We start from the raw sequence: 11,666 nt of genomic DNA, 5'->3' as shown, positions 1-11,666 counted from the left end.
AGGTGCAAATTAGACTCCTCAGGAATCCTCTCTATGCTCGGTGTAATGAGCGACGCCATTTCGTATGAGTCAAGTGCTGAAAAGAGTACTCAATGTGAGCAGTCAAGATGGGTGCTCATTTAGCGGTCAATCTTAGTTGTAAATTACTTGACAAGACATCTCTCATTCAATGTGGGTTATTAAGATGTGATTAAAACTCCTCACATTGAAAACGCTGATGTCTTCATCAAACTTTCTCCCACTATTCAATGTGTGATTTGCTCTATCAATTTTCTAAGATCATCCAAAAAGTTTACTATGAGTCACAGCTCATTCAAGTTTTCTCGTCTCGCTGATTACTACTACCATTGTTGATTCAACTAGGGCCTAGTCCATCTTTGAGTACACATCTACTTAAGGGGATTCTATTCTAATGCCTTTTGTAATGACCTAGTTCGATCTATATAGACAAAACCGCTCAAAAAGGAACACTTAATTTGACCACTCAATGGTGATCATTTGGGACAAATCTTACTTCTGAATCACTTTATTAGACCTCTTCCTTCAATGTCGAACGTTAGAGGGCTACACCCGGCATGGATTATCAACCTTTAATCAACTTGAAGAAGTGAATTTAGTTTTTAGTACGCCAAAGCCAGCCTTGGAGTGTGGATAATTATATGGAAGAGAATGGACAGGAAAGGTAAATTAAAAAAAAAAAAAAAAAGACAAGCACTAATACCTACCAAGAGGCTTATAAAACACTTTATATGTGCCATGAACCGATCAAGTTTTGACTTTTGTTTCATATAGGGGACCCTAACCCACAATAGTTTACATGTAATTAATGGGATTCGAATAAATAATTTCCCATTTCTAAACTGAAATCATGCCCGAGTTAACGACACAACATGAATCACCTTCCGTGAGCCAAAGGGAAAAAATGATCATTTCCGTCTTGAAGCATGTGAGCAATAAAGGTCAACGCAGAAGGGGCATGAGAGAAACATCAAAATCTCGCAGTGCTCCAAGGTTGGAGAAAAATATAGAAAAATTATTAAAGCTGTCATATCAATACCCGATTATACAAGACACAGTAGGCCCTTACATCACAAGTGCCATTATCATTGCCAGAGGTTTTCTTCACTTGCTGCTGCTTCTTTTTTAAACCTTTTCAGCTAGCTGAGAATGAATCGAGAGCATCTTCTTCTGAAAGTCGATTCATTTTTAAGGTAGTTGGTTATCACGTTAGGTGATAATATTTTTAAGGTAGAGATATAGCGCACGTTAGGTGTCGTGGTGTAGTTGGTTATCACGTCAGTCTAACACACTGAAGGTCTCCGGTTCGAACCCGGGCGACGCCAGTTTCTTCACCTTTTTTAATTTCTTGGAAGATATTTCCTTAATTTTTTGGTGACCGCTGGCCCCAAAAATGGTTTTACGTTTTTTGATTTACGCTTATCATCGATAGAACCATGTGCAAATGAAATTGCAAGCGCATCATGATGATCGAAATCAATTACGCGAAATGTAAACCCGTGGAAGACGATATCTGTTCAGGGCCTTTGGTGGACCTTTCCCTTTTGCCTTCTTCATTCCTACTGGCTACGACGTGGGCGGTTGAATTTGCTGCTTTGATGCACATTACAGTTGCAGAAGTTCGGAAGATAGTGCACACGACCTTAGAGAGACAGTCCTTTCTTAATCCTGTTTTTGTGTGTTGACTGGACCATATGAATCGGTAATGTTTGGAGAGAAAGGTAATGGACGGCTCGAAGAATTACTCGATTTGGGTACTGTTAGCGTGTCGACAGAGCTTGAGTTAGTGCAAAAGCTTAAAGGACTGCTCCGCATGCGGGTACCACGTTCATGTCAAGCAAGTCTCATGTAACGGTGGTTAACTACTAAGAGGAATTTCTGCAGGATTATTAACTTTGTATAGTACGCAGATTGACCGACCAAAAAAAAAAAAAAAGCACGCAGATTGAACAAACAAATCCTGTATCATTCAACTTCACCAACAGGTCAGTATACAGATCTTTAATGCATATGTCAGATCAGAAAAGGGGACGAAAAAAAAAGCCTCGTCATCCTGAAATTACAAAACGACCACACCCGGGCCTTTGGGAGAGGGCTCTTCCTCTGTGTGCCTATGCGCTGACTCTAATTTTTCTTAACAGTATGCGTAGTCTGGTTATGTTCTTTTCTTCTTTACACGGTGAATAAAACCAAATAATCATCCAAAAAAGGTGGAAAAAGAGAAAAAAAAAATGAAACTTGGGCATATCATGTGTGTGTCTTAGAACTGGGAGATGCATCTCCTGTGGCAAGCAGTGGTCCTCTGTTTCTGCCTGGTCTCCACCTTCCAGACTTTGCCGATGTCCTGAGCAATCCTCATGGCATCAGAGGATACACCAGACAGCCCTCTCCTCGTGAACCCAACTGCATATATCCCAGCATTGCCCTTCCAGCCATTGGGGAATTGCGATTTTGGGTAGCCATTCTTGGTGAAGAACTCACTCTCCTGATACCATGAAAAGTAAACAACATTAGCCCAATATGTCCAGCACTATGTTCATTCTCATGAGAAGACCCGACATACGCAAGAAACTTCCAAAACAGCGACTTTTTTTAGGGGAAAATTTTCGACTTTCTTTGACGTTCCATTTGGGTCAAGACGGAGAATGTCAAAGGGTCAAAGACATTTTCGCATGCCCAGAACATAAAAACCTCAAGAACAGGACGTTTTACACACCTGAAGCCAAGAGGGGACATTGCTTTTGTACCCAGTAGCAAGAACCACCGAGTCAACGTCGAGCTCGTCTCCATTCTCCAGCTCCACGACATGGCCACGTGAGAACCTCTTGATCCCAGGGACAATCTTAATCTCTCCAGATCTGATCTTTTCCAGAGCTCCAATGTCCAAGACTGGGGTCTTCCCTCTCTCGTTCTTGAGCTCCATTGGTCCCATCGATGGCCTCTTGAGCCCATATTTTCCGGTGTCTCCGAGCACCAACCATGTCAGAATCAGGAGTATCTTGTCAACCAGCCAAAGTGGTAGCCATTTCATCAGCAAAACAGCGAGCTCAAATGTGGACTTCCCCATAACTTCTCTAGGCAGTACGTGAACCTGATCATCAACAAGCAATCAAATTCACGAATTAGAATAAGCTCTCTCCATTCATGACGTCTTAAAGTTTGGATTTTTTTTTTTTTTTTTTTTTTTTTTTTTTTTTGCATTAGAATTGGCGGCTTACCGTGCTACGGGCCACCATCGAAGGCTTAGCATTGCGGTTGCAAAGGTCTAGGGACACTTCCATACCAGAGTTGCCGCAACCGACAACTAGGACCTTCTTCCCGGCAAACTTCTCGCCGGACTTGTAGTCGCAGGCATGGATGACCTCGCCCTTGAACTCCGCCAGCCCTTCTATGTCCGGCACCACGCGCTCCGCATGCTCTCCCGTCGCCACCACGAGCCATTGGCAGATGTACTCGATCTCGGAGCGGCTAGAGCCCTTGGCCTGGACCGTTCGGATGCGCCACAGACCGCTGGTCTCATCATAGCGGGCCGACTGGACGCACTCGTTGAAGTTGGGGCTAATCTCGAAGCGCGTAGCATAGGACTCAAGGTAATCAATGAACTGCTTCCTGTTGGGGTATTCAGGGAAGTCCTCAGGGAACGGCAATTTAGGAAGCTGGCAAAATTGCTTGGGAAGGTGAAGCTTGAGCCTATCGTAGGTTCTCTTTTGCCATAACGAGGCAATGCAATCCGCTCTCTCTAGGACCACAAAGGGCACTCCTTGTTCTCTGAGGCAGGCAGCGGTGGCGAGCCCGGAAGGCCCTGCGCCGATGATGACCGGCCCGCTGACCCAAACGCAGCGGCGAGCGAAGAAGTCCTCATGGTCGACTAGGCGGAACAAGTTCTCCATTGTTTGGGAAGGGTGTTTTGATGTCGAAGATGTAACGGAGTAGCTAGAAATGGGTGTGGGTGCTTGACCGGCAAGGCGTTTTCTCTCTTTTGATGTTCTGGGTCTGGGGCAAATGGAGGAATTTGATGGTGGAGAAATTGGATGTGTGCTTTGTGTCCTGTATGTTTGAAGATTGACTTGGTTGGTTTGGAGGGAGAGGAAGGGAGGGGGTTTAAATAGGGAGGAGGAGGCCATGGGAGAGGGCTGCATGTGATGGGACTTGGGGGAGTAATTGTGTGGGCTTGCGTTGCACTCCTCAAATCATGAGCTTGTGACTATCTAGGTATATAATATAGTCAGAGAGCTTTGGTTTTTTGAATTTTACTTAATTCCTTGGAAAAAGTGGGAATATAATATTGGTTTGGGTATTTTGATATTCAGTCTTTAGGGAAAGGCTTCATCATGGATGATAGTGTAAACGAAATCGAACCATGTACGTTGCTCGGGCTTTTAATATTATAAACTTTGCGAGTTGCTTTGGCCCAAAATAGAAAAAGTTCAGAAATTAAAATGGAAAAGATTGAGAAGCGCCGTGAAGTGGCCTGTTGTGTGGATGAGTAAAGGTAGGCAAGAAGCACGACGGAAAATTATTAATTACACTCAAAACGCATAGATGTGATGTATATGATCTTTCAAATCCCGCGGACTCACATGAAATCCACACGATCCAACGATCGATGTGCATTGTGTCAATTATGATGGAATAACAATGGTAGACGTGAAGGTCCAAAAATACACCAAGCCAAAGAAGCAAAACCCCGAAATTGCATCAAGCGCGTAGTGACCAGAAAGGACGGCGAGAATCAGCGTTGAAAACCGCTGATTGTTTGGAGTCCTTTTACTCCAATCAGAGAACCGACAAAGCTTTTTATTAACAATGTTTACTAAGAACGGAGGTAGAACGACGGGTGATTTCCCCGACCAGTTTTCCTTTCCATCCATCCGCCGTTGATGGAAAACCCACGCACGATCGACTTGACTTCTTTTGCCGATACGACAGGAACGTCGGTGTATCGGTTTCACCTTGGCTATATGAGGATGACTTTTGCGGCCTACATTTCACCATTTTTACGGATCCTATTGTCTGTTCAGCTATGAAAAACCGTGTGCAAAAAGTTTTGCGACCTTCAGGCAACCTCGACGACCGGCCGTTTCACCTCATGTAGATTCCATAATAGCTCGATACCTTGCATCTGGAGAGAGCTGAAAGCTAAATAATACAAGAGGGTTCTTGTATATATCCGAGTATGCAAAAAAAGAAGAAAAAAAGTGGTGTTGCTAAGTTACTCTCCCTAGACCGATAGACCGAGTTAATCACATTGCTCCTATTTTCTACAATAATAAAGTAAATTCACATTGCTCCTAATTTCTATATAAAAAAAAAAAAAATGTGAATTGTGTTTCCAAGTAAGGGCTACATGTTATGGTTCCAAAGCTAGTTAAAAACAAGATGTTATCATAAAGGGATGGCTTAGCTAGGTCGCTACTTGTAATGAGCAGGTCGGTTAATCCTTTACTATAGTTTATTTAGTAACCTCATCCACGAGTAGCTGGGAAATTTCCGCTGGAAAGCGTGTTGTCCTGCTTGAATCTTAAGCCAATGATAATTCGGATTCTAAAAGAAAATAAAACCCTTCTCTTTTCTTATGATCACACTATGGACGCGAGGCACGAGCACTCGATTGAAGATAAAAATATCAAAAAAAAATTACAAGCTTTCGGTAGTAGCTTTTGATGGTAAACCCTAGTTTGACACGCGTCCTCGAGGGTGTAAAAAGTGGGGTTATTATCAAGAGAGGCATAGGAATATTAGGTTTTAATACTTTCGAGGTAGATATATGATCACGATTATCAAGTGAGGCCTTTAAAAAATCGATGGATGAAGAGACTTGAGCTGGACACAAACTAGGGTAGTACCCCACCCCACTTAACCCACCTGGGGTTATCGAGTGAAAAAATTTCTTGGGAAAAAGAGGCAGTCGTGGGCATGTGCATGCAAACCCTCTTGATTACACATGCTCTCTCCTTTCAAAGGACAAGCATTATAACGTTCCTAGGGAAAAGAAAAATCGTCCAAGTACAAGAAATCAAATGTGTGTTGGTAAATCTTTACCAAAAAAAATGTTTGTTGGTAAATGCATGTCATGTCATAACATTATTTCAAATCCGCTTGATGAGTAATCGGAAAATGACGTTAAGCAAAAATATTTATAAAAAAAAAAAAAAATCAGTGAATTACCATAATAACTAATTGTCAATTTTTTATTTTTTCTATCTATTAATTATTTGAAATAAAAGTAGTTTGGAAAGATTAGATGGTTAGATTATATTGCATGGTCAATGTGAAAGGAGGGGAAAGGTGACCCCTAAGTCCTATGACCTATGTTCAACATAACCAGTATAATCAAATAAAAAGAAGAAGAAGAAATTGGAACATCATTAAGATGCCATAGGAATGTTATTTTATCATCCTAGCTTTTTTTCACCAGCCTTGCAATACCTCGGAGCCAGCGAGGGGACGATGAGGGTCTTTGAACTTTTGACGATGACAAGAGTCATACCCCCCCATCATATAACCAATCCATCCCCTTTTTCCATCCATTTCTCTATTAATAGCAACTTCTCGGTGGTGTTCTCTCATGACCTAATTCAACCTTTTTTAGCGTGTTCGGCGTCGGTACTTGAAAAGGGTTCGATTTGAATCGGTTTGTTTGAAGGGCGATTTTATAAAAATAGGCAAGTGGGCATAGTTAAGCTTCGATCGAGCCAAAAGGGCTCCCGTTGAGTTTTGCGCGTTAGACTGGATTCACGCGTAACAAAAAAAAAGTTCGATTTTTGAAAAAAGCCGCGGCGTTTTTAAAAAATGAGATTGGTTAAATTTTATTATTTTTTTTTTTTTTTTTTTTAATTTATCAATTTGCATGCTTCTTGGAAGTCAAGAAGGCTTTCGCTTTTTGAGCTGTTGGTGTGAGCTGCCATTTTCGCCACCCAGCAGAAATTACTTGTATCGATGCGCCGGATTGGCGGTGCCTCGTCACGCATTGGGCTACGTAACGGAAGTACATGTCGAAGTCGTTGATTTCTCTGAGACGCGATGCTCGTTACTGTCTTTGAACCTTCGAATGTTTCAATTCGGCGGCTCGTCAAATGTGCCATACAAAAACGAATGTCAACACGTCTGATCAATTCGTCGGACTTGCTAGATGTATGTTGAGTTTTTCCAGATTTCATACGCCGGGAGTAAAATTAGGCTATCATTTGTACAGGCGCCTTTCGCCAATGTTGTTTTGTATTTTTTGCACAGCAATGTACACTTAAAGAAAAGGCACGAATTCCCAATTTACAAGTCCATTCAGAGCTCGTCTCGAATTCAACTCATCCGCAGTTGAACCATTTTTTGAATGGATCGATACATGTGTGACAAACTTAGCATGTCGATGATGTGTTATAAGTAATTAACACATCGGTGGACCAATTAAACAAAGTAATAACAAGCGGATGTAAAGATATCACGCTCGATTTACTTTTGAGGTTGCAATAACCCAGCTAAACTTTAGATGCTTAACTAACATAAATCTTTACTAGATCAAACTTCCTTGTGAAATACGAGTGAAGTCCAAAAAGATAATCCGTGTAGGCTAACAAAGGTTTCCTTTCAACTTCTGATAACAAGGCATTAGCATTAATGCCACACTAAATGCAACATATGCATTGTTCCACCGAGTACGACAAAGCATAGCTAACCAAAGATTAGCAAGAAATCGTAAACGCGGTTAGGCTAAGCTCTTAATTAATCGCACCCTTTTGAGCTGGCTTCGGTTCTTCCCCCACCTAGCTTTTGTCCGCGCAAAGCTCTTTGGTCAAACCCTAAATTGCATATTTGCATATCCTATTATTATAAAATATTTAGCTCTCTCTCTCTCTCTCTCTCTCTCTCTCTCTCTCTCTCTCTGATTTAGGTTTTAAAGTAGGATCTCACCAGCCACCCAATCATCGATTGCCAATTAGTAAATCAATAATAGCCAAAAAACTTCTCATAAACTAATATCCTTCTGCCCTAGGGAACTTTAAGGAGAGGGAGGGAACCCCAGTTTCATTAGTTTTATGTCATCTACAGAATCGCAAATGATGAAGATGTGGATCACATGGCGACCCTTGCTAGCAAAGTCGGACTAATTCATATTAATCTATTTAGCGAAAATCTAATTGAATCTAGAGGAATACATTAGAATCTTAAGAAAGTTCTTTGGAAGATCTTCCTTCCCCTTCTCAAAATTTCCTCTCGTTTTTAGACTCATGTGGCTCCCTTCCAATTGTTTATATATAGCCCATAGATTTTTCGAACATTTCTTACGTAAATAATCTTGATATGAGAGATCTTGGCATTGGCAAAGCTTTTCAATAGGATCTAAATAATTTTTGTATCCCTTTGAAAAAGGAATTCTGTATGAAAATTTCATGGATTTTGCTTTTGCATTGAGTAAATTATCTTTATAATTATTCTATATAAGTGGCTTTCCCAACAAATTCGATTCAACAATATGGATGGAATTGAATTTTAGTGAATATATATCACGTGTGAATAGCTCTACTTTGATTATTAGACTTGTCATTGGTACTGAAAAATTAGCACCTACCGTAAAAAAAACACGAATCCAAACTCTTATTTGGAATTTCGTTAATAGAAACTTTGTCAAGTTTACTCAGCAAATCTATTTTGGTGACTTATTTTAAGTACATGGGCGTCATGCATTCGATACTGTCTACTCAAGAAATAATTGTTCCTACAAAAAATTAATCCACATAACTGATTTTTTTATTCTGATGCGTACCCTTTTTATTCAATTTAATCATATGCATCATCACTAACTTGGCTAGTCCTTAGTATTATATTTTAGAAATTTGACCCATTTATAAATTTCTTCTTTTAGCTTAACCCATATGCAATAATTCACATTTGCATTATGGAAATACGAAAAAGTTGTTAGTATCTTATTTTTCAAAACTTGAGGCGGGGTCATCAAACAACTGCCAGGGGTCCCATAGATTAGGAGCTTGTGTTGTGATTGAATCAAGGAATGGATCTACGATGCATAATTAAACTGAATCAAATCCCAGATAAGCAATTAATTTTTGATAATTAGGATCATCAAACAATTAATACTTATTTCCCAAGCATATGATGGAGAACATGGAATGATGTAATATAAACTCAAAAACCCAAAAATTATCAAAATAAAAAAGAGTATGTGCGTCGCCAATGATGGAGCCCATTAAAAATAAAAAAGAATATGTGAGAGCATGTAGAATCAGTACTTTGCGATCTTTCTTTCAATTAAATTAATCAATTAATTAAGTTTTAAACCATGGGGCGGTAACATCAGTGGGAGAAACTTTAGAAGTCAAAATCCAGAAATGGTCATCCAGGTGCCACGTCAGGAGCATTGCACTTGGCACCACAGGGGCCCAGCACGTGGCATAAATTCTTGCAATTTCTTTTTGAATGGCGTCTCTTAATCCAAGATGCCGCCCCTTCCATTTTTATTGTACCAACATCCACAGATCCCGAATTATAAGGTACTTAATTCCATTTTTCAAATTTTAAAAAGTGGGGTTAGAGAGACTGAGATTAGGATTTGGGGTTACCATGTGCTCATGAACTGCGGGAGAAGAGAGGTAATGACGGTCGTGTTTTCCTTTTCCCTTTTTTTTGGGCATTCATTTATTTTAGAACGAATGGATCATGATATAAGAAAATTCAAATTCAAATATGACATTATTATGAATGTGTTATGATATATGGTATTCTCAGTCTTCACTCGCATTTATCAATTATAAGATTACATTGATATCATTAATAAAGTTAAGTTAGTCGGACAATAGCAACACGAGAACACTCATTAAGTATATATTTTCAGACTAGCAAATTACTTTCCCGGCTAAAAATATGGTTGTGAAATCAGGCAAATCTCATGTGGATATCCGGAGTTTAATGTTTCAATTGAAACCCGATTCAAATAGACTCGAAATTTGCTTGTTCTTCTAGTGCATTTGATTAATCCATTGGTGCTTTTGGCCCCAAAAAGACAATTTATTTATTAATTACATAGCTCGAGGACATGTTTACCGAGGCCAAGCTCATGGAAATTCCAAACGTCGACGTGGATGTTTCATCGAGAACGAGGATTCACGCCTTCCCAAGAACAACCTCTGGTCTTCACACATTCATCCCTCCAGCCCTCCCAAAAGACAGCTCTCGATAGCCGTAAAAGAGAGGCAAATAGAATGTATAATCTCATGTTTCTAACTTTATTTTATTTTATTTTTAAATTTCCCCATTTTTCTTTTCCCGACGGATTATTCCTCGAAAATATCAGGAAGAAAATAAAAGAAGGGAATCTTGATTATCCCAAGAACAGCGCCTGCAGTAGTCCTCGAGTCCATAAACTAACGCGTTTACGTTTCGTTTAATGCTCGCGATCACATGGGTTTGTGGCCACCATGGTAAGGTGGCCGGTCGCTCTGCTTCGCTTCAAATCGAAATGGGCGACCGTCCAACATAAATTGCCGCAGCCGCTCCGCACATGCTTAGGTGGGGGAATGGCTCCCCTTCGAGCCATCGACCTGATTTCCCGACTTGCCATATCGAAACAAGATGACATGAAATGATGGAGGAAAGGGAAATAGAGCCGATTGACCTAATTCCCATAAGAAGAAAGGTCTGAGTTGGAATCTGGGGAGCATTTTCGGCGCCACGACCAACCCAACACTTCTCTCCCTTCTTCCTTTCACTCTCTCTCTCTCTCTCTCTCTCTCTCTCTCTCTCTATTTTGTTTTTTTGGAATGAAGAAAATTTGGTTTAGTGCTCTTCACAACCCAAAGAAAAGTCCAACACTTTCACTAAGGAGATCACCAAAGATAGCCCAAGTCCGAGCTCGATAATATATCCAATTGGGCCATCTTCACTCAATTATATATGATGCGAAATATTTTTAATACAACTCACATATGCTTCCCCTTAATTCGAGTATTATTTTAAATCCACATTAATGCCTAACTTCATATGTGGTCTCTTTCTCCATATTAAATCGCCAAGTTTGCCATCGAACACGCGTTATCTCAATCCTCTCACACGTGATTTCTTCTTAATTCAAGTATTATCTTGAATCTTCATCTATGCCTAACTATGGCTCCGTTCGTTTCGCGGAAAATAACTTCCAGGAAAATATTTTCCGGATTTTCCGGTGTTCGGGTGAGCGGAAAATCACGGTCAACGGAAAACATTTTCCGTTGACCGGAAAATTCCTTCTTTGCAGCTTGGAAAATGTTTTCCTCTTTTCATTTTCCAAGCCTCGCCTCTTCTCTTCCTTCGGTTCTTGTTCTCTCTCTCTCTTGCTCTCCTTGCTGCGAAGTCGGCTTCGACGACGTCCTTCTCCGAGACCAGCCTCCGCCCTCCCTGGCCGCTCCTGCCCGCCTGCTCCGCCGGGGTGCGCCGCCACCGCCGCGCGCTTCGCTTCCCGACGGCTCGAAGCCGCTCGGGAGGATCCAGCTCAAGAGGGAGCTCGCGGCGGCGCCGGAGGCTCGCGGGAGATCTGTCACCCAGATCCGGCGAGCTCGGGTGAGATCGGCCGAGCCTCGAGCTCGCCGGAGTGGCCACCGGGTCTTGGTCGGCCTGGGCAGCCGGCCATCGTCGGGCGGGGAAGGAGGCGGCGGCGGCGG

The 11,666-nt window shown here is 41.3% G+C and overlaps 1 protein-coding gene and 1 non-coding gene across 2 annotated transcripts; one reads left to right on the top strand and one right to left on the bottom strand.

The window, feature by feature from the left end:
- Window positions 1–1,269: 1,269 nt before the first annotated feature.
- On the top strand, window positions 1,270–1,343 carry TRNAV-AAC. The gene has a single exon. It is a non-coding gene; the product is annotated as a tRNA-Val (tRNA).
- Window positions 1,344–1,963: 620 nt separating this feature from the next.
- On the bottom strand, window positions 1,964–4,084 carry LOC104426857 (probable indole-3-pyruvate monooxygenase YUCCA8). The gene is made up of 3 exons (XM_010040026.3): window positions 3,237–4,084; window positions 2,735–3,109; window positions 1,964–2,503 (listed from the first exon to the last, which is right to left on the bottom strand). Exons 1-3 carry the CDS (start codon window positions 3,906–3,908, stop codon window positions 2,279–2,281), a joined length of 1,272 nt encoding a protein of 423 aa, XP_010038328.1. The 5' UTR covers window positions 3,909–4,084; the 3' UTR covers window positions 1,964–2,278.
- Between the last annotated feature and the right edge of the window lie 7,582 nt (window positions 4,085–11,666).

Source organism: Eucalyptus grandis, chromosome 11, assembly GCF_016545825.1.
Source record: "Eucalyptus grandis isolate ANBG69807.140 chromosome 11, ASM1654582v1, whole genome shotgun sequence".
Lineage (NCBI taxonomy): Eukaryota > Viridiplantae > Streptophyta > Magnoliopsida > Myrtales > Myrtaceae > Eucalyptus > Eucalyptus grandis.
This window is presented reverse-complemented; position numbering and strand designations above follow the sequence as displayed.